General features: G+C 38.8%; 1 protein-coding gene across 2 annotated transcripts in view; it reads right to left on the reverse strand.

Annotated features, from left to right (window-relative positions):
• LOC139475942 (protein O-mannosyl-transferase TMTC2-like) overlaps positions 1 to 24,257 on the reverse strand; it is a 555,954-nt gene that overhangs the window by 211,646 nt on the left and 320,051 nt on the right. For both annotated transcript variants that reach the window (XR_011654036.1, XM_071259155.1), the window contains exon 8: positions 3,743 to 3,821. Coding sequence is in view for 1 of the 2 variants with exons in the window: in XM_071259155.1 (XP_071115256.1) it covers positions 3,743 to 3,821 (79 nt within the window). In the remaining variant the exon portion in view is untranslated. The remainder of the gene's footprint in view (positions 1 to 3,742; positions 3,822 to 24,257) is intronic.

A 24,257-nucleotide genomic window follows, 5' to 3' on the forward strand; every position in this document is an offset into this window, starting at 1 on the left:
AAGCGCATCTAAAAATTAATTAATCTACCAATCCAAAATCCAATAAACATACAAACACCCACCTCACCCGGCTCCCTTAGTTCCCTCCTCCACCCACCTCGGCATTTATTCCAAATTTAAAAATTTCAAAAAATCAATATAAGCAACCCCTAAAAGCCCCCTCTTGGGTTGCACACACCACTTTCACCCTTCTCGGAATACACTAAATGGTCCGGCCAGGCCCGTGTGCAAAATACGCTGTAGTCGGAAAGCGCACGTTAAATCTTCTATATCAGTCAGTCATCAGTCGATGTACCTCATTATCCTCACAATGCTACGATACGTAACCTCAGACAAGTGGCGAAAGCATGACGATAGCCAGTCGACCGATGCAGATCAGTCGAGCGGATCTGCCATACCCTCAAAGTCTGGACGATCATTTTGTAAGTCGTGGCTAACGACTTTCACTTGGTTGACATACAATGAGGATTTGCAGATTTTATTGTTTTCAGTAGCTAGTCGTATATTGAATCTTGATTGACCGCCATTTTGCTTTCTTGGACGATCGATATCAATTTTTTTTATGGTCAATAATTAAGTACAGATGAAAAAAGTATTCAAATAACTATTGCTATCAACGACATTTTAGTATTTGTGATTAAATTATCTGTCTTGTTTTTAAAAAAATGTTTAGTTTAAAAAAAACCTTTTCCCGTGAGGTCACGTGATAACCAAATATGGGATAATAGTCTCAATCCAAATGTTACAACGCGTACACTTGAGCAGACTCATGAATATAACTCATGAATATTAATTAGACCGTTCGCTACGTTAACAGATCGTTATTATAACAGAAACAAACGTATGTTTTCCATGTATATCTAAAATATTATTTGTTATTAATTGTCCGGTGAATTAAACAATTTAAATTGAAACAATTCATAATTCATCATATTATGACTACGTAAACTTGTACTGTGTGAAAAGTACTAAAATACGCTATTTGAAGGGGGCGTGGCCTAAATGCAAATGTCCGATTGGGATTTTAAATTTTCCGGACCCCTGGTTTTCACTGTTAATGTTACACTTAAAGTTAAGTATCTTTGAAATATTATATGTCTTTAGTTTAAGTTAACAAGTGCTAATTAATAAACTACAGAGAAATAAAGGATATATGAATGAAAAAGAAAGTTTGTTGGTTTTATTTTTCACAGTCTTTAATTACTTCACAGCTCATGAAACAATTTACAGGACACTAATACAGGATGAATAAATAACATCAGTCTCAACTGTGAGACATAATTTTTAATCATGGATGGATATAAAATACATTTCATGTCAGATTATAATTTAATACCACTAACTCATTTACATCTTTTATCTAGTTATCTTGTATTATCTATCAACAGTGAAGTTGAACTGAAGAATTGTGAACACTCGTAATATTTTCTGGTTGAATACAGTTTATTAGCAACAACAAACATGCCCAAAGCTTTACATTTCGTATATACCATATTTATTCATGTATAATACACACTCGTGTATAATACGCACCCCTAATTATGGGCAATTAAATCCTGATAAAAATATCTCTTGTGTATAATACGCACAGACTTTTCTTCAGTCTCATTTCAGGCTGTCATGATCCGTCATCGGAAATATCATAACAAATCCGAATTGAATTACTCAAGTTAATCCTGTTGTTAATAAAAATGTGTTCTCTGTATATCTGACCTTATGTTTGTAATCTATTTTATTAATTTTATTTAAAATTGCATTCAATAATGTTTACCTTAATTTTGGAAAAAACATGTGTCCCTACAACTTCCGTTTACCCTGATCCATAGGTTCCGCTTAACCACATACCGTGACCGCGCCAAATCTCATTATTCACTACACATCTAGATAAACATATGTCATGGTTAACTTTGAGTGAGAAAATATGCCGAAATGTGAAAAACCTTGTCCATTTGCGGAGTTTTCCTTTGTTTACATCAAGTGCTGACATCGAAGCCACACGGAGTGTGAGAGTTACGTTCACTTTGATGAATAAATATATTTTGTCTTGTACCTCACAGTCGCAGTTTTAGTAGCATATCTATATAATTATGCAAAACAATATGTAAAGCCCCCGGCTGTTCTGATTTTAGCATTTGTTTTAAAACGAGAGAAAAGTCTGGTCATGTGACAGGCTATGCAAATTAGCCCGTGGCAGTGGTGTTATGCGAAGTTATGTTACTTCTAAAAACGACGATTAATTAAAAACTAGACGTAAATTTTAAGATGTTTGCAGATATTGTCTTCAGAAAATGTTTATAAATTAAGTTCAGATGAGTAGTTGTAATATTTTCATTCCAAAGCTGGTAAACAACAACATAGATATTTTGAAATTGCGTCAGTCATGACGCAGTCATTTATTTCTGGACATATTTTACCTTAATTGAGAGTCATATACCGTATATGACCGCATATAAGCCGAATTTTGAGGACCAGAAAAAAGATTCTGTAGAAAGGGGTCGGCTTATCCACGGGATACACTTTCATGATAGTATTTTTTAGATCGTGATCTGTCAGAAACATCGCCTGAATGACGGTCCGATAGATTACAACTTCCCGAAAGTTTGGAAGTTGCCACGACTAGAGCCATTATTGTTATAAATTATCAATAAAGTTATTATTATACACCAATGTTGTCATTATTAAAAAAATTGTTATGCATGTTACTAATTCCGATAATAAGTTTTCAATTGAATGTTCAAAGTTTATCGTTCTTCGTAAACTCCACAATCTTTACATGTAGCAATATATGTAATTCACAGCTATAATATATAATCCCCAGATAAAATCGCCAATAGCTATGACGTACGTTTTGCAAAGTTCATAAATTGATAGTGAACAAGTGTCTACCTTTATTGAAAGAGGCAAATAAACAACTGTATCGGCGAGTTATTCCGTTCGCCATTTGCAAAAACATGTGATCAGCTGTTTCATGTGACGTCACAAACGGTGACCACTGTGATTGCTTCCTGGTGTTTAAAGCAGCACGGTACACAAGAATTCTGCGTCGGGGGAAACCCTGGTTAGGGTTTGAAAAATCCATAAAAAAATGGAAAATTAATAATAATTTTTTTTTCCTTTTGACTGCACCCCTCCATATGACACAGATTATATGTACTAAGTTGGAGATGAATCCACTGAATAGTTAAAGAGAAAACGCGGACAAAGTTTTCGGACAGACGAACGGACGGAATCTTGGTATAACTATATACCCCCGACATTTTGCCTGTTGCTTTTTTATCGTCTGTTTCATGCTATTTCTGTTTTTCAAATTTGATTTTGGTCAAGCATTTGTGAATATGAATACCCTAAAGTATTAAAATCTGCAAAGTTGCCATGTTAACTTGACTTACCCCTTAAGGCTCTACTGGACAGTTCAGCTAATGATTATCAGAATGAGGGCTAAAACTGAAAATTTCAAATGATTAGAAATCTGTTCATCTGTGTAATTTCCAACTTCTAATTAACATTTTCAGCAGAGAGTGTACATATGACATCTACACATTTTCCCCAAACTACCTACCTATATCTTAAACCCATTTACAAATGAAACTTACTGGGCATGCCAACCACCAAAACTAGGTACAATGTGCACACACTGCTAGTGATCCAGCTATGACAGCTAGAACAAAGACTGTACTTGCTAGACAATTGGTGGGGTCAGCGAATATGGAGGATGGGGTTGGCTTCTGTGGGAGGTACATACCCATCATGTTGTACAGCGACTGGGGTGCATAGTGGGAGGGCCGACGTTTGAGAGCCTCCTCATAAACTGACAATGCCTCCTGCAAAACAAAATAACATGTAATCTCAATTCAACAGAAACTATTGATGATTATATTACAATGGTATATTGGTGATGTTATAAATATTATCAGTATTCAATATCTAGTTAATTGTTTTCTCTCATCGTCAGCACTTCTGAATTTTGCATACTATATGGGTTCCATGCACATATTACCAACACAAATCTTTTTCTGCTTAACATGTTGTGTACATACATCTTCCCAAGGCAAGGGAGTTGACTGACTTTAAAAGTCCAATTTCCACCCTTGCCGCACTAGGCTGGAATTACGGAGTAATAATTTGGCTGGACTAACGAGTCTATAAATAGTCCAATCAAAATGCTGTAACTAAATCGACATCTGGTTTATTAACAACATGGCAACAGCCATGCCGATTTCGTTAGACAGCAGAATTTGCAGAGCATGTGTACCATCAGTTGAGCGTTGACAGATATTTTACAAATCTTTTCATGTTTTCAGTCAAGTTACTCAAGTGACATGATGCACTTTGGGAGGTAAAACCAATTTTATTACAACAAAGAACTTTATTGCAGATGAAATCGTCTCGACTGGGCGCCACCATTTTGTTTGAAGCAAATTCAAGTGATATGAGAGGTGGAATCTCATTGGTCAGGAAGGGGGAACATAGAAGGCACAAAACTCGTAATCGCCACTGGTAGCACTCCAACCAAGCCCAGAAATTCCAGTCTAGTTCAGCAACAGATGTATTTTTTTTCAAATACAAAGTTTTCAAATCTTTTGAAATTTCACTGTAGTTCAGTCCCATCACTGACAGATCCTATATATAGATTGATTGCATTATGTAAGATAGTTTCGCTATAAATCACAAAGAAAAGTGAAGGTATATTCTATTATGATGTCATTTCTGGAGATCTGAACATGCACTCGCAATTTTTATAAAAAAAATTTAAAAAATTGTTATTCATTTCAGTATATGATGCTATATATTTTCACATAAAATAACACAGTACCTAATATTATAGTTATTAGGTGTAGATTACATATACTCACACGCAAAAGAAACGCAAGTGGTTTTAAGCAAATAGGTAACAAACACGGAACCATAAATTGATACAAGTTTTAGCATGTAGTGAAGCCTGATGGTGTTATCAATATTTTTGGTTGCATTTTGGAAGCTCCAAGTAAAAACGCAACATAAAAAACGAATCGCCAAAACGCACCATTTCAATGAATATGTGGGTATCATGCACCCATTTCTCGCAAAATTGAAAATGCACGAACTGTCACGAACTGTAGTGGGTATAAAACTGTGGCCGATTCTTGGACCTACCACTCCTTGGTCAACAATGCCACGCCTAACTCAAATTCAGAGAAACCAGGCTATTAGACGTTTGGAAGCTGGAGAGTCAGCCCGTCATTTCAACGTTAACATAACCACAATTTACAACACTACACAGACCACAGATGACCTTCCTCGGAGCTGTCATCCTAGGGTCACCACACCTCGACAAGATCAGCAGATTACCCATCAACACCAGTGACATCCGTTCCCTAAGTGAAAGTGCTCGACAGACCATAGGAACACATAATCAACACATTAGCCGGGACACTGTGATCTGATGTCTCCGTTCCAACAACCTCAGATGTCGCCGACCAGCACGTCGTCCTGTTCTCCAACCACGGCATCGACAAGCACGACTTCATTGGGCACAGGGTCATCGCAATTGGCGTCATCGTGAGTGGAGGCGTGTCATCTTCTCTGATGAAAGTCGCTATTGTGTCTCCGATGCAGACGGAAGAGTCAGAATATGGCGGCGTCAAGGTGATCGTTTCACTGACAGAAACGTTGTGGAAAGGGATCCATGGGGTGGACCTTGCGTCATGATATGGACAGGGATTGGACTTAATGCGAGACTTGGACCCATGTGCTTTCTGAATATTGGTCAAGGTCGGGGACACGGCGTCACTGCTCAGCGGTATATCAACCAAGTGATCAGACCCCACGTTGTTCCATTTTTTGCACAACATCAACTACACATTTTCCAGCAGGACAACACTCATCCTCATGTTGCCAGAGCTACCATGGCCTTTCTGCAACAACACAGCATCCGTGTTCTACCGTGGCAAGCCCTCAGCCCTGATCTGAACCCCATCGAACACTTGTGGGATGAGGTTCAAAGGCGTCTGCACAATGTGCACCCTGTCCATACAACTACCAATGAACTACGCACAGCTGCTCTGGATGTGTGCAGGGCCTTCACAAATTGTCTGATCCACTCCGTGTACAGGAGATGTGTGGCAGTGATCAATGCTAATGGTGGTCACACCAGGTATTGATTGACATTTTGGGTATTGACCCGAAACTGTGTAAGCCCTTAACATTTGAAAAAAACAATGTATACTGCATACTCGACTTTTGTGTCTTTTGCGTGTGAGTATATATACGTATACAGAGGATAGCAAATTATCGTTGGCTAGTCATTATACAATTAATTTCTCTAGGTGAAATAAGTCTTCATAAAGTTTTCAAGTGACAATTTGGTTTTCTTACCTGTAAAGTCCTAGATATTTTTTATAATCGCTATACTTATCCTCGTTACTGCTTAATGCATATATTGCTTGTTCTTGACAGAGATAGAGAGCTGTATGAGGTCTTGTTGAACAAGAGTGCTCTGAGAGCAGAACATCCCCCGCATGAATTTTTTTAACAAGTTTATATTTTCTTTGTATTTTATGAAATAACAACAGTAGATGGCACTGCATTTGAAACAAACTGTCAAGAACATTTTGTTGGGAGGCATCAAACCAAGCATTACCATTTAGCAAATATCAAAATATTTACATCAGATCACAATTGAATATCTAACATCAATGTGAATATTTGACAATGTTGAAAGGAATTAAATTGACATGAAAATATCATATAGCCATCTACAGTAAGATTCATTAACAGGCTCAATGTTTTATGGAACATAAACAATCAGATGCAATATAACTCTTTTGAAACTGATAGCAATGGATTATCATTGTCATATGTTTATATAACAACATACATGCATCCAATGTATTGTTTCGAAAATATTATCTGGATTTCACAGAATCTTTCAGTTGACAAAAATGAGGATCATAAACCAGGGTAGTAACTCTGTTATAATAAATCAAATTAATAACGACTGCGATATTTGTATCAATAACACATGTTGTGTGTAGAGCGGCATGTGTTTAGAGCAGGGGTTCGGAAAATTTAAAATCCCAATCGGACATTTACATTTATGCCACATCCCCTTCAAACAGCGTGTTTTAGTACGACTTTTTACACACAAATTACAAGTTGTTACGTATTCATAATATGATGAATTATGAACTGTTTCAATTTAAATTGTTTAATTCACCGGACAATTAATAACAAATAATATCATTTTAGATATATATGGAAAACATACGTTTGTTTCTGTTATAATAACGATCTGTCAACGTTGTGAACGGTCTAATTAATTTTCATGAGTCTGCTCAAGTGTACGCGTTGTAACATTTGGATCGAGACTATTATCCCATATTTGGTTATAACGTGACCTCACGGGAAAAGTTGTTTTTTTAAACTAAAGATTATTTAAAAACAAGACAGATAATATAATCATAAATCCTAAACTATCATTGATAGCAATAGTTATTTGAATACTTTTTCATCTGTACTTAATTATTGACCATAAAAAAAATTGATATCGATCGTCCAAGAAAGCAAAATGGCGGTCAATCAAGATTCAATATACGACTAGCTACTGAAAACAATAAAATCGGCAAATCCTCATTGTATGTCAACCAAGTGAAAGTCGTTTGCCACGACTTACAAAATGATCATTCAGACTTTGTGGGTTTGTCAGATCCGCTCGACTGATCTGCATCGGTCGACTGGCTGTCGTCACGCTTTCGCTTCTTGTCTGAGGTTACGTATCGTAGCATTGTGAGGATAATGAGGTACATCGATGATGCAAGGTATTTATTTAACAGTTGTAAACACATTTTACTCAAATTAACAAGATGTTCTCAGTAATAAATCCTCGATTAATCAGTGTCAACTCAGTTTATTGCCTATTACAGTGATTGACCGATTGGATTATCATTCTAGGTACGATGTATTTACAGCAATCAAAACAAACAAAGCTTGTAAGTGTAGATAATCTTCATTGTGTTACAATTGCAGACAGAAATTGCTTAGTCCTAACTGTTGATCATGTTCGGTCAAAATTTAAGAATGTCCGGATAATACTTTTTAAAATGTCCGGACAGAAAAATTTAAATGTCCGGTAAGCAATATTTTAAACCGGACATTTGAGATTCCCAATCGGACATGTCCGGCGCATATGACGGTTTCCGGACCCCTGGTTTAGAGCATCAGGGATATTCCCTGAAAAATGTAGGAGGTGACATCACAAAAACAGTACCCTCTCTCACTGTTGTGCAAATCAAGCTTCATAAACCAAGGGCAGTAACTCTCAACATGAAGAGAAATGAAACGTGACTGTGATATGGATATATTAAACATGTGCAAATTTTAACTGTAGGAGGAGTTGATTTCACAAGCTTAGTGCCCTCTCTCACAATTAGGCAAATAACGCTCTGTAAAACAGGGGCAGTAACTCTTGTCAAAAATTTGTCGATATGAAACGGGACTGCGATTTGAGTATCATCAACATGTCGACATCTTGTGTGTAGAGTGTCAGGGATATTCTCTAAAAGCTGGAGGAGGAGTTGATTTCACAAGCTTAGTACCTCTCTCACAATTAGGCAAATGAAGCTCCGTAAAACAGGGGCAGTAACTCTGTCAAAATTAATCGAAATGAAACGGGACTTGATATGCGTATCATCAACATGTCGACATCTTGTGTGTAGAGTGTCAGGGATATTCTCTGGAAACTGTAGGAGGAGTTGATTTCAAAAGCTTAGTACCCTCTGTGGGACGGACAGACGGACAGAGAGACGGACAGACGACCGCACGGACTGCGCCATGACATAATCCCCCTTCAGCCATTCTGGCCGGGCGAGAGATAAAAAGGACAGTCAGTTAGCCTAGTGGTTAAAGTGTTCGCTCGTCATGCGATGACCCGGGTTCAATTCCCGACGTGGGTAAAATGTGTAAAGCCCATTTCTAGTGTCCTCCGCCTTGATATTGCTGGAATATTGCTAAAAGCGGCGTTAAACCATACTCACGCACTCACTTGTTGAAAAAGAAGTTGTTCCAACTAGCTGAGTGACTAACCCTTGTCTATCACACAACTCCCATGTGACTACGGAAGTGTTGACGTCAGTGATCAGCACATTACTGCTAAAAACAAAGCATCTGAAGACATCGTGGGGAGGCAGCTCGGCAATGGGTGGGCCACTTTAGACGCAGTAATGCAGTATAAGTATACAAATATACAAAAATATCCAGGATTTTACTAGATTTTTTTAACTTATCCTGCATTACATCTTAATGCATCTTAATGCATCCAGTGGTATGACTGAAGGCATACTTTCAGAAGCCATCTTCAATTAAGTTCTCCAAACCAATCAGCAATAGCAATGGCTGGCATCGAGTGACCATTCCTGTTGACAGGGAGGGAGAAAGTTAGGTATGCATGAAATACAGGTATTGATACTGTTAACAACGCGTTGGTCTGACGTTGATTAATGAATAATTTGCATACTCGTATATGCAAGGGGCCGACTTATGGTTCTCAGTAGGAAGTGACGACTTGGAGACGATGGCTTGCGGTATATACAGTTTTACTTTATACATGTAGATATATACATACAAAAGACACTGTGCCAGGTCAGCACATAGTGGTTGTTGTTGTTGTCTAGGTGCCACTGAGCACCCAGCCAAACCCTAGCTAGGTTTAAGGGTAAGAACCTTTCTTTTTTCCTTCCTCTCAATCTCTCTGGACCAAGGCTTATATAGCCAAGGTCACCTGACATTTAGTAAGTAATAAATATAAACAGTAATTCATCAGTGACATACATGCACATCTCGTTCAGGATGGCAGATGGTCGATGTACACAAAAATGAGGATTAACAATTAGGATTAGCATCTTATAAATAACAGCAATTAAGTGTTTCAAGGCATATAGATGTCATGGCTCCAGGGTAATGGGTGTCGTAAATCAGTAGCTATGACCGTCATGAAAGTTAAATGAAATTAAAGTCCAGAAATGATGTACTGAGTGTGGGGATTTGTATTTGGTGCCACCTATCCCCAGGTACAGAGAGGACCTCTCGGCTGGTTTGGAATAGGTCACGGATCAATTGGAGATTAAATGAAGATGTAAGTTCCAATTTCCGCACATTGATGATCCATCCTAGTTGTGTGAAGTCCCTCTGACAGATGAGCGTGGCTCAGTCCTGATGGTTCAGACACAGCCATGCCTGTGATGATCATGAGTAAGTGATGAATAATCCAAGGCGTGTAATTCAGAAACTCCACAAGCCGTTACCCTGGCAAGGAGGAAGGCCTCTTTTTGTGATTATTTCAGCAAGGTAGCATTATAAAGAGGGTCAAAGGAATCCATAAGAAGTGCCGACAAGACTACCGATAAGTTCCATTTAGGGAAAATCCAAGGAGTCCAAACATCCTCCAGTAGAAAGGATCCATGAGCCTGTTGAGAATGGGATGATTGCCAATAGAGAGTCTGTCATGCTGAAGGATCGAGTGAAGCGCAGAATGATAACCCTCCATTGTGCCACTATCAGGATGGTAACTGGATCATCAACTATTTCTCATCATCATCTCCAGTGGACAAAGTTATCCCATCGGTTGTCGTATATGGAGGAGAAAGAAGGTCTCAATGACTTAGCTTAAGACACAGCTGAAGAGGCAGATTGAGAGAAGCCGGAAGCTTTCATCATCTGTGTGATAACTTTCAGGGGGCGAGATGAAGATTTGAGAGATTCTGAAAAAAGATAACTGGGTTGGCGTAGAAGATTGCTGTGGAGAGGAAGTGGAATTTGGTCTTCCATCAGTAATGGTAGAAGTTGAGGGAACCAGGTTCTGCTTGGCCAAACGGGAGCGATCAGAATGACCAAACAATCTGTGACTTCCAGTATCCGAAAGAACCTTGTCCAGGATGGACCAAGGATGGAAAGCACACCAAATGATACCTATCCAGTCCATCGAGAGAGAGTCGACTTGGTGAGCCTTTGAATCCAGTACCGGACTGGCGTACACTCGTAATTGATTGTTGTTCAGGTAACTGGCAAAAAGTACTAGACTTGCTCCACGAGAAGACTTCTGGGTGAAGATCCATTCCTTTGTTATAACTCATCCCCGGTGGGAAAGGCTGTCCGCCAGTATGTTGAACTTCCAGGGTATATGCCTCGCTTCCATCCTGCAGTTGATGGAGTCTGCCAAGGCAAACAATGGTGTAGTTTTTGTCATAAGGGAGATGTAATTGGTTCTGCCTTGTTTCTGTAATTAAGCCACGACCATGGTGTTGTCAGTGGCTATGAGGACCGAGGAGCAAGAGAGTAAGAGTGTCTGAGAGCATAATATATAACGTCTTATATTTCCCTGCAGTTGATGTCCCTGGATCATGAGATCATCCATGTGGGCTCCCCATCCTGAGTCAGAGGTGTCTGTGAACAGGTGATGTTCCGGGACGGGAAAACTAGAGGGATGCCCATCATCACGTGATCCCTGTGAGTCCATCAAAGTAATACCTGTAACAATTCAGGGGGTATCTGAATTAGAGAGTCCAAGGCTAGGGAACAAAGTATGTTGATTGAGCTCTGGAGGGGGCAACATCGTAATCTCACCCTGAAGGTCATGTCTTGGAGTGACGTCAAGTTTCCCAGTGGAGACATCCACCTACAAATGAGCCAAGAGGGCCAAGATGAGATCATGTGTATCATCATCAGAGCCTTGACAAGGCGATGTTCCCGTGAGTAGAGGCCCCAATGTATATGATGTATAACAAGTTCAATCAGGAAGATCATATTCTGGAGGAGTTGGCCTTTGTCTTGGTCCGCTGTCCAGATACCCTTGAAGATGTACTAGATGTAGATTGGCGAAGCTGATGATGGGAGCCGTAATCCTGGTGAAGGTGATGTGGTGAAATGAGGTGTAACATCGTGAACCAAGATTATTGCACTAATATAGTGACGTGCCTGCACGTATGTAAGTGTATGTGTGGCTGATTGTACAAGTGGGAGGAGGTGCCAGAAACAATTTGTTTTGGACTTTCAGATTGATTATCAGTTGATGAACTGCAGCTTGTACAAATGAGTAACCAGGTTGAGGATCCAGAGGTCGGACGTGATATGTTTTGGGGCATAAAACGACAAATGTCCTCCCACTGGACCCACTGGACCCGAAGATCATAATATGTAAACAAAGCCAGATCGATAGGGTCGGGAATGGCGTAATGAACGAAGGTAGTCATTGTTGGTTGCACCCTCGTCCGGCAGATTTGAATCCTTTTCTACCAGAACTACGATGTCTGATTGATAAAAAGAGTCGGCTGGCCGTTGGGATCTGTCAGGGTGAAAAGAGTTGGCTGGCCGTTGGGATCTATCAGGGTGAAAAGAGTCAGCTGGCCGTTGAGATCTGTCAGGGTGAAAAGAGTCGGCTGGCCGTTGGGATCTGTCAGGGTGAAAAGAGTTGGCTGGCCGTTGGGATCTGTCAGGTTGATGGTTAGGTTAAAAAAAGACTTGTGGCAGAGATCTTTAATATGGGATGCTGGTAAAGACATCTTGGTGTTGGGTGTTCGTTCCAACTTAAGGAAATCATCATCGAGAACTGGAGGATCTGGAAAGAGGCTGTCATTGGTCTGATATAATCTTAATTTAAGAAGAGGTAAGGGAAATTGCTCATCAAATTTCAATTCTGTAGATTCTCTGGAGCCTGTTTGATTACCAGATGTGCATAGCTAGGCCAAGGCAAAGACTCATGAACATGTAGTGATGTAGGAGGGGTGTGGCAGCCCACATACTCCGGCATTTAGTCTGTTCCAATTCGGGTTGTACTGTGAGTATCAAGTGATTAATTTCCTCAATAAGGTCCACAAAAGTATGGCCTGGGACATAATCACGATGAGGTGAGTCCGAAGATTGAGAATAAACATCGTCTTGAACATCAGCACCTGAGTGTGACAGGGTATGAGAAACTCCCAGGAGTTCCATTGACTTGTGAATAGTATCCATGGTGACGTAGGTCTCCAATAGGCTTCCGTGGTCAGATGATGGGGTCCATGATTCAGCAATGAACTGCGTACCTGGAACAGGAGAAATGTAATGCTGAACAGGACTTGAATGGGTACCTTGGTCAGCTGTAGATCCATTAGGGTCATCAAAGGCAGCAAAGGTATCACAACTGCATACGGAAGGTGCTGGTCGTGTATGTGAATCCTGTGCGGGGTTGTTCATTGCAGCTGAGAAATCCATGCGGGAGCTGCATGGGAGGCCCATAATGATAAACGGCATGAGGCATGAACTGTCTGTGCATGGACCGGATGAATTATGGGCAGATTTCGCAGTAGAAGGCTGGTGTCCTGCGGAGTCAGTGCGCGAGCCGAGAGATTAATTTAACAATCCTGTGGACTTAGATGTCTCCTGATCGAACAGTATTGGCACCTGCTGGTCCGTGAGCATCATGTGATAAGCAGGATGGTCAGGACTCACAGTGGGGTAAAGCATGAGAGCTACTATCTAACTGAAGTGGTGATAATCATCTGGAGGCTGTGCAGCAAGGTTAGAATGTCGTGGCTCAGCAGGAATCAGATCCCAATGAGGCCTCTTGGTGGGGGATTTCTTCTGAGCCAATTCTGTCTACGATCGTATTATTTGTTTCACTTCCAAGGACAATGCTGACGGATGTGAATCTAACAAGGCCGAATTCTATTTGGAGAAAAGATGCTCCAGGAGGCTAATATAAAACTTGAGGTAGAGTCGGGTTGAGCCGGTATCTTGGGGTTAGAAGGCCATGTCGAAGAGGTGGTGAGAGGTGCAGACGAAAGAGAAGATACAGCAGTCAAAACTTCAATAGACTTCTTGGTGACTTCCAACAAGTGGAATGAGGGTCACCAGGCTGTCACAATGAAACGTCTACACTTTGTGCAGTTGGAAGGAGAGCTTGTCAACACAATGGTAAACATGCATGAACACACTCAACTAGTAATACTCATGTGAATAACCGGCTCTTACGAATGATAATTCATTGTTAGAGACAAGATCCTGATAGGACATGTGTCCTTTAGCACACACACAGGAAGAAAGTGACTCCCCCCCTGCCCCCTTGCACACAGGAAAACTGTAAGTGCTATTAAGAGAAAAAATTAATCATGTGCAGATGACAGTGAAAAGAACTTCTGTTGAAAATCAGAAATGTTAGTTACAGTTTGATTGCAGCCAAAATACAGGATTCGTGGCAATGATATAAAAGAGGTAGAGGATTTGTAAGAATTTTGCAACTTTATGGATAACAACTTCTGGTTTCTTGCACTCTGCAACATTTGTATGTAGCTTCTTATACGGTTATCAAGCCCAAGTGACTACAACCCCAAGCGATATACAGTGACATCTGTCCAAATCGGACTCTGTCAAGTTTGGATTTTGGTGAAAACTGGAAGTTTTCTCCTGACCCGTCAGTACCTTAATAAATCATCATTTCTCAAACTGACCTACAACACCATAGTTCAGACTTTTAACACTTAATAATCAATTGTTCCCAGTTACCGAGACACTCCAAGTTACGTGGACGGCCAATCAGAAGGCTAAGATGAATTCCCAGCTTTTTTCTGATTGGCTGAAGGACTTGAACAGACAGATGCTCAGATAGAGAAGGAAACTTTTCTGTTTATAGATAATTCTCCATCTCATCCAAACATTGTATCTTGCAATGTGAAAATTGATGACTTTGCCTCCTAACTGCACCTCTGCATTACAGACACTCGATCAAGGAGTCTTTAGAGTGCTCAAAGCATGGTTACGAAAGCTGCTAATGAAATCACTTGTGTCTCAAATAGACTCAAATGGACTGTGTAAACCAAACCTTTTTAACAGTCCCAACCTTTGACCCCAATCCCATATACAGAACACGAACAGCTCTTTCCACAAATTTGTGATCGGCCCATGCGTATGAATTTACATCTTGATGTGCCCCTCGCCATTGGGATAAATATACACTTCTAGTATCATTTGTCTAAATGCGAGTCCTGCCCAGTCAGTCAGTCAGTCATCACGACATAGCTGAGTAGTCAGGGTTATTAATAGCTGAGTAGTCAGCTCGACATAGCTGAACAGCCAGTCAGCGCTATTTATAGATTAGCAGTCAGTGTTATTGTGGCAGTTACAGGTTTTTTGTTTGATGGTAAACTAACCAGTAAATCACTTAGTGTCAGTATTACTATATAGTTTATATACCGGTAATACATAGTGTAGTTAGTATTAGCATTTGTCATTAGTATTATTATTAATATTAGTATTTAGTATTAATATTTAGTATTAGTATTTAGTATTAGTATTTAATATTAGTATTTAGTATATAGTATTAGTATTAGTTTGCAGCATGGGTTTTAGGGATTTTAATGAAGATTTGATACAACACCTCAGCTTTGCATGCTTTTTAACCCTCACTTGCACCTCAGTCACTACACAGACAAGTCACTGACAGACGACAGCAAGGTATGTTTCCAATTAAATACTTAAACATATATAAACCTATCTTTTCATAAATAAGATTATATATATAGGTGTACATTAAATAAGGTATTTGATATGATGTGTGTGAGATTTAGTCAATGTCTGATTCTCCTGGACAGGGTGTTGTTTGAATATTTTTATGAGGCTATTATCATATATGTGTTAAATATATTGTAAGTGTGTGGACATTTATGATAGTTTTAGGATGTTTAGTCATTTATTGTGTTTTATGGTAGTGCTGAAATCTGTAAATATGTATAAACAATAGCACTGATTTGATAATAATGTCCACACTTTATGTATGTATAAGGTAATCCTAATGAAGTATCATGTTCTCATTTTAATTGTCATAATTTACAAGATTCTTATTCAGTGTTATTGTGCACTTCAGGGTGTGAAAGAAAAGTATACCATATATACTCGTCATCTAATAAAATGAATCACACCTGTAGCCGTGTTTCGACATCATTTATCGATGCACACACATATTCTGCTACATTAATAATCTGCTACATACATAATAGATCATGGATTATGTGAAGTTATTGTATAACTGAAAATTGCAATGACTGATAACCCAAACATTATAAACGCAATCTCGCGGTCTTTCTGAGCCTCTGACGGTGTATAAATTGAGAGATTGTTGGTCTCGGTATTGGGTCAAGTTTCTTTCCATAAACAAGGAAGTATTCATGCAAGGCAGATTCAACATCCTTAAACGTTTGAATTGAATGCCCCTCTTTACGCAGTTCATCATTAATGAAATCTAATCTCACTGGGCTGTTTCGAGTTGTTCTAATGCTTTATTATGTCATTTACGCTCCTCTTCAACTTCTTTATCATTTGATTCCCTGAGTAGAAAATATAAAATTATTACCCGAAAAAGCTAGAGCATTAACAATAGCTCCAGCGACCATCATCGCAATTGTTGCCATATTCAAATGTTTTATATGAATATAAAATATTCAAATGTTCAATAATATAAAATATTCAAATGTTTAATTACTTCATTATGTCCTCTGGGATAAGCCCTTGTTTGATTAGCATATCTTTTGTTGCCATTGCCAATCCAATATCAAGAACCACCATACCGATATCATGACCATTAAAATCTAGTTTGGGTGGTGTGGCTTTAGTAATCATTTTAGCTATATGAAAATAGCCAATGGCCAAGCCGCTGACCACCGCTGAATGATATGTTGTGTTTACCAACATTTTACCGTCTGTAACTGGAGTAGTCATGCCTTTATAACATTACATGAGGGCTTAACTCTAATTGAACTTCTTGTTGTGATTGTGCAATAGCCTGTGACGTTTTCTCTTCTCCGGTCTTATAAAACAACCAAACCGCTGCTATAGTAACAACCCCAAGTACATAGGGAGCCCAAGTTTTAATCGGACGACTATGTTCAATATTTGAATTGTGTATCAGTTTTGCCTTCCTCGCTAGTGCACCCTTCCTACCAGCTGCGACTTTTCGAGGATTCTTAGTCACTCTGGCTTGTTGTGATTGTGCAATCGATGTTATTTCCTCGTTCACTTGTTGTGATTGTGTTTCCACAATCGGTGTCATTTGAGTATGTTTAAATTGACAATACCTAGCTGTTATTAAAGCGGTGGTCACCGGTGCTAAGAACATTCTGTATCTATGATAAAACTCACAGCTTACTGCACTTATAGCTTGTTCGATGAATGGGTCTTTCTCAAGAGATTCGCATAAATACGGGTGATTTTCTGCCGGGATAGGAAGAAACGTACTAGCTACGACTGTGTATAGTTGTAACATAACCAAACCTATTGTTTTAGTCATGGTAGCTCCCAGTCTAGACTCGTAACGCGAGTATAGTTTTTTAATTTCTTCATCGGTCATGTTATCAATTTTTTCAGGGGTATAATTTTCCCTCAAATATCTCTATGTTTATCTAAAGATTTATCTACATGTTGATCAGGTTCTTTGAGCATTTGTTCAATAAATTCGTCGCATTCCATAATGTAATACCTAAGGAGATATTTAAGTTTAACATAATAAAATATGACATATACAATACAGCCTGAAATAATAAACTGTTGCGAAAGAATGAGGATTTCAAACCACATTATTACATATTAAGCGATAATGTTCAATTTATCGTATTTTTGCTATATTTTTGCTATTTTTTGCTAAATTTCCAACATAATTTCTTAGCAGTTGCTATATTTTTGCTCAGCCATTGCTACATTTGCTATATTTTTGGCTATTTTTGCTATAATTTTTCTCAGCAGTTGCTATTTTTGCTGAGCAATTGCATCAGCAGCTGGTTGATCGGTTTTTAAAACGAGTTTACAATGCTTCATTTCTGCTGATAGTTTTCTGACTTTATCTCGTTCGAGCTTGGTATAAATAACATCATTTTCACGTAGACATTCCTCAAATGAATCTTGGTTTTTGCAATGAAACAAGGCTACCCATTTGGTCTGCTCTCTGAGATCTTTCAGGACAGAGTTGTATTTTTGAGTAAGTACCCAAACGCTATGCTGAGTATGTTGACCGGAGAATGCTAAATATGAAAGCATATCTTTCTTTTTGGTAAGTTCTTTACTCACACTGTAGTTGTCTATTATGAAAAGGGTTGATTCTCCTTTGTATTTTTCGTGACATACTCGTAAACAGTCTTGTAAACGATCGCTCCGATCAACTTTGTACACCTCGGGATCATTCATTACCCAATCTCTCGATAGGTATGTTTTATTAATGCTTATGGTAGGACACAATATAAAGATATGGTCGAAAACATCCTGATAATGACTTTGTAAAATATCAAGAATAAAAGCTGTTTTTTCACAACCCGTTTGCCCACAGATGATAGTGCAGTGCAGTTCTTTAGGTAAAAGATTATGAATAGATTGCTTGCACGAATTGTCCATTCTGTATATTAAGTTGCGCGTCCATAATCACGTACAAATATATGTTTAATTTACCAACCGCTTCCTGGTGCTTCATTATCTGTATAGTAACACCCTCGTTGGCATTTTCTATTCTCCGCCCACTGCCGTGTAGTTGGTCATCATCTGTGGTTTGCATGTCGAGCCATAGTGCATACTTCATGGAAAGGAATTCAGCCATCAATACATCCCCAATAGACAGATCTTTCACGACCGTGTTAACTTCTGGGCTTCGCTTTATAGAAGGGAGTTTTTTAATCTCATCCCACTGTTGATATGTTCGCATGCCTTGACTATATAGATGATTAGGCACGCCCTCGATAGTCAATTCTACTTTTGTAATATTGGGGTTGTAGAACTTCTCGGTATCTCTTGCAAATGCATCAGAGGGGTCCTCAAACAATATTAAAATACCCTTCAACGATGCAGCGGGGACGTTTAGATTGATATTCCACGTCTTATCTTTTTTGTTCCTGGTGATCTTTCGATGTCGAAGCACGCGATCGTACAAAATGGCTGAACTTCTGGTTACAAATTTGTCTGGCTAATTCAGGATCTGTTATCATATCATACTCCAGTGAGATATTGCCAATAGAACAGCTAGTAGGATCTTCAGTAGCTTTGATTACTCTGCTGTAGTCCTTAAAAGTGAGTTCGTATTTAACCTATCGCCTACGGATGCTTGATAAAAGGGCATGTGACTATCTAGTAATTCAAAGTCTAGCGGAATATAGAATCGGTTACCTAATGCATCAGCAACAGCCTTATCTCCTACGACGGTTTTATCGCCACTATCAGCACCTACACGAAGTCTCAATGTGTTCTGTTTAAAAATACCTTGTTACTGTAAGTTTTCCCGTTATTTAGACGTTCTCCAGAGATCCATGTAACAGAAATATACATCGCTGTCGTCAATACTCAAAACTTCATTGCCGCTAATTTTAATCGCAATTTTCTTAATAATCGCACAACCTAGGTTCTGAACGAGCTCTCTGCTAGCGTCGGTAGAATTCAAACTAATTGTAAATGATAGTCGGGTAGTTCCTGGAACCAACACATGTGCGTCGAGATTAGGAAAGCGAACCAGAAGTGTTTGATTCTGATCAATGGTACTCAGGTTATTAGTTATAGTTACAGACTGACAAATTGCTTTGACCCCTAATGGATCCCGAGGTCTACGTTGTGGATTTATCTTGCCTCCGTATTGCGAAGACATTGTTATATTGAAATTATGTAACCTTATGTTTCATATAAAAAAAGATGATTTAGATCTAGATAACTTAACTGATACTAGTACAATCGAAGAGGGTACTCATGAAACCAACTTTATGAATCTTAACGATGAACTTTTACAATCAACCGTAAATGATTATTACGATGCCTTAAAAGAAAGCCCAATAGGTCGTGACTTTTCATAGTTTAAGATAGATAGTAAAGGAATATTGCGACTGCGTGGCTCTCCGGATATTGATCTTATGAATTCTTGTACTCGTAAGCCCCTAGCTTTGTCTACGATAGCCAGTAAACACAGCATCAACACTGTTCGTACAGAATCAGGTTTTGTAGACTACTCACGAGAAAAACTTTCTGTGAAGACTACTAAGGTTCTTAAGACTGTGCGTGCTGAACTCGGTACCATAGATAAAGATAATTTGGAAGAAAGCTCGAAGCTGGCCTCAGACAGACTCGGAGAAATCTTGGATACCCACTACGATAATTCCATGTTACAGGTATCACCATACTTGGAGTACAGTATTAGGGAATTACAAGGTCTTGACAAGGCTATGCAAACAATGAGGGGAGAACTCATCAATAATATAGCCAAGCTATCTGAACATTTTAAAGCATTAGGAGAAGCACTGGGAAAGCTGGCTGGGAAAGCCGCATCTGCACTTCCCGGTATAATAGGGAGTATACTTTTCCTGGCTCTTGAATTTATTAGCAAAGACCACCACTTGGCTTAGTCAAAACTTGTGGGCACTGATCGTAGCAATTGCAGAGCTGTTGTACTTATCCGTACTATAAGCGCTGTTTTTTCATCGATATGTTGTTGATTTTTAGCGGCAATATGTGCTTGTGCGTCAGTAGATGTGTTAGTAGATTGTTGTTGAGGTGACTGTGGTTTGACTATTCCCGTTTCGCCTGTGTTTGTTTGCGTTATTGATTGGGTGTTAATATCTGAATTTATACCTGGCTTTTGTTGAACGGAAGCAATAACAATTTTATTTTTATAACCTATCACTTGACCGATCTTAAGTTCCATATTACTCGGAGACATGTATAGTCCCGGCGCATAAACATAGTCTACTTTGAAGATGGTATGTCAACTGGTGAATTAATAGCATCCTCTACATTTGTGACAAACTGTTTTTGTGTATCGAGCGCCGTCTCAGAACCAATTATTCCCGTTCGTGTTTGCAATTGTGCACCAAGAATTTCCCATACATAAGTTCTTATTGATTCATTAACTCTTACAACTCCTGGGTTAGTAAAATTATTTCTGTTTTATCATTAAGAAATTCATTCCAAGCGTTTGCGGTATCGTTCAGTTGTACAAATTTTGTAACAATATAAACAAGAGTGCTCTCAGAGCACAACATCCCCTGCATGAGTTTTTTTAATGAGTTTATATTTTCTTTGTATTTTATGAAATAACAACAGTAGATGGCACTGCATTTAAAACAAATTGTGCAGAACATTTTGTTGGGAGTAATCCAGGCAGAATGCTAATGCCATAAGGATGTAGGTCACCAACAAAAGCCTTTAACAAGGAAACTAACTATAGTTATAGTTAGATATTGTGATATTCTCTGGAAACTGGAGGAGGAGTAGATTTCATGAAGGTCCGTAAAACGGGCAGTACATCTGTCAAAATTTGCCGAAATGGAAAGGGACTGCGATATGTGTATCATCAACATGTAGACATCTTGTGTCTAGAGTGTCAGGGATATTCTCTGGAAACTGTAGAAGGAGTTGATTTCACAAGCTTAGTACCTTCTGTGGGACGGACGGACAGACAGACGGATGGACTGCACCATGACATAATCCCATTTCGGCCATTCTGGCCCAGCGGGGGATAATTAATCCACTCTTAAAACTCATAATATCTCCTCTCCAATCGTAACTCGAAAGTTCCCAGTCTTTATAAAAATTATCGATTTTAGAAAAAAATCATACATTCTTATGTAAAGTTTGCTCGTTTGCAACAACTTAAACGCATTAAACAGACCTTTGTTAACTTCTTCAAATAAATCATTGCCTTCTTCTTTGACGGTTATTTTCCCTGTGTAAGGAACACCTACCACAAGACCAAATAGCGTCCATTCCAATTTGGAATGAACGTTGGAATGCTTTGGAAAGATAGCTCATTCCAAACTTTCCAAAGCTTGGAAAGATCGATCTTTCCAAAAAATCCAAAATTGGAATGGCAACATTTCCAAACATATTTCCAACACTGGAAATGTTTGGAATGGTTTGGAATGGTTTGGAAATATGGTTAGAAGGAACAAGTTAAAATATGTTTTATCAGTAATTTGAACAATAAAAAGACTATAAATAAGGGGCTATAGGGCTTGCTTATATAGTAATTTTGAAATTTTGAGATTTGGAAAGAATGCCAAGAGTGGGTGGGGGACGAACTAAGGGAGCTGTGTGTGTTGGGTGGTTGTTAGATAAGGTAGTTTTGGTTTTATTATTTTATTTGGGGTCTAAATGCGACTAATAAGTCCTGTTTTAATTAGGTATAAACCTAAGGCTTTGAATTTTTCTAATTCATTTTATGGATTTAGGATTGATTCTAGTGTAAGTCTGGTTTTAAGATGTAGGGTGGTCTGTAGTGTTGTTCGGTGTGTTTGGTAGTGTGTGTAGTGAATGAGTACGTGTTCTAGTGTTTCTTGTTGTTTGCAATGTGGGCAGTTTCCTGTTGTGAGTAGATTAGCTATTTTACGGTGATTATTTAGTTTGGTGCTGCCTGTTTGTAGTTTAGTAATTATTCTGTCGATTTGTTTGGATGGGTGTAGTATTTTTTGTTTATTTAGTTTTTTTTTGAGTACTTTCCTGATTTGGCTATTTAAGTTTTGGTATATATTTTGCCATTTTTTGTTGATTTTTTGTTTAGTGAGACTTTTGATTTCTGATTTTGAGCTGGGTAAGTTTAAGCTTATTTCTTGGAGTTAAAGGGATAATTTTGCTGCTTTATCTGCCTTTTCATTTCCAAAGATTCCTACGTGGGCGGGGGTCCAAATGAACTCTATTTGTTTACCTGCCCTAGTTAAGTTGTTTGAGCTATTGAGTATTTGATTTATTAGTTTGGGGTGGTTATAATGTGTTTTTATTTTTGAGGGCTTGTAGTCCACCGAGGGAGTTGGTTAGGATGAGGATTTTGTTTTTGTTTTTTAGATTGCTGATTGTGTAGTGCTGAGACAACTACTGACTGATATAGAAGATTTAACGTGCGCTTTCCGACTGCAGCGTATTTCGCACACGGGCCTGGCCGGACCATTTAGTGTATTCCGAAAAGAGTGAAAGTGGTGTGTGCAACCCAAGAGGGGGCTTTTAGGGGTTGCTTATATTTTTGAGATTTTTAAATTTGGAATAAATGCAGAGGTGGGTGGAAGAGGCTAAGGGAGCCGGGTGAGGTGGGTGTTTGTATGTTTATTGGATTGGTAGATTAATTAGTTTTTAGATGCGCTTAATTAGGTCTGTTTTGATTAGGAATATGCCTAGGGCCTTGAAGTTTTCTAGTTTATTTTGAGGGTTTAGTATTTCATCTAGAGTAGGAACCTTATTTAGATTGAGGGTGGTTTGTAGAGTGGTTCTTTGTGTTTGGTTGTGGGTGCAGTGGATGAGTGCGTGTTCTGTGGTTTCGGGTTGTTTGCAGTGGAGGCAGTTGCCTGTGGTGTGTCTTTTAAGTTTTTTTAGGTGGTTATTTAGGTTCGTGTGTCCTGTTTGGAGTTTTGTAATTAATCTGTCAATTTTTTTAGAGGGGTGTAGGATTTTAGGTTTGGCTAGTGATTTTCTGAGCACGTTTTTGATTTGGCTATTTGAGTTTTGATATTGATTATGCCATTTTTTGGTTATTTTTTGTTTGTTTACACTTTTTATTTCTGATTTTGAGATGGGTAGGTTTAGGCTCATTTCTGGTATTTTAAGAGATAATTTAGCTGCTTTATCGGCGCTTTCGTTGCCGTAAATTCCTACGTGGGCGGGGATCTACAAGAAGGTTATTTGTTTGCCTGCTTTTGTTAGGTCGTTGGAGCTTTTAAGTATTTGGTTTATTAATTTAGGTCTTTTTTTGGTATTTTTGTTTTGGAGGGCTTGTAGTCCACTAAGGGAGTCGGTGAGAATTAGGATTTTATTGTTGTTTTTAGATTGTTGGTTATGCAGGGCTGAGGACATGCCCATAAGTTCGGCCGTGAATATAGATTGGTTGTTAGGGAGTCGGTAAGATTGTGTGGATATAACTGGTTGTGTGGTATGGACTCCGAAGCCTGTGTGGTTGGAGATCGGGTCTGAAGATCCGTCAGTGTATATGTGACACCCATTTGGCCAATTTTCGTGTATGTATGCAAGTGTGGTGGTTTTAGCTATGTTTGGGTCGGTTTGTTTATTTATTTGGTTAGCTAGCGTTCTGTCTATTTTGGGTATTTTGAGTTTAGGGATGAAGATATTTGACTTTTTGCAGTTTTGTTTAAGATTTTGAGTTTGGTGTTCATTGAGGTAGTTATATATTCTTTGGGATATTGGGGTGAGTAAGGGGTGTTTGCGAGCTAGAGTTTGGTTTCTTGGGCTTATGTTTTGGTTAATTATGAGACAACTAATAGGTCTCAAGATTAAGTATTCGGCTGGATGGCAGCTGC

This window comes from Haliotis cracherodii, unplaced genomic scaffold (assembly GCF_022045235.1).
Source record: "Haliotis cracherodii isolate W230 unplaced genomic scaffold, xgHalCrac1.p SCAF_3, whole genome shotgun sequence".
NCBI classification, from domain to species: Eukaryota; Metazoa; Mollusca; class Gastropoda; order Lepetellida; family Haliotidae; genus Haliotis; species Haliotis cracherodii.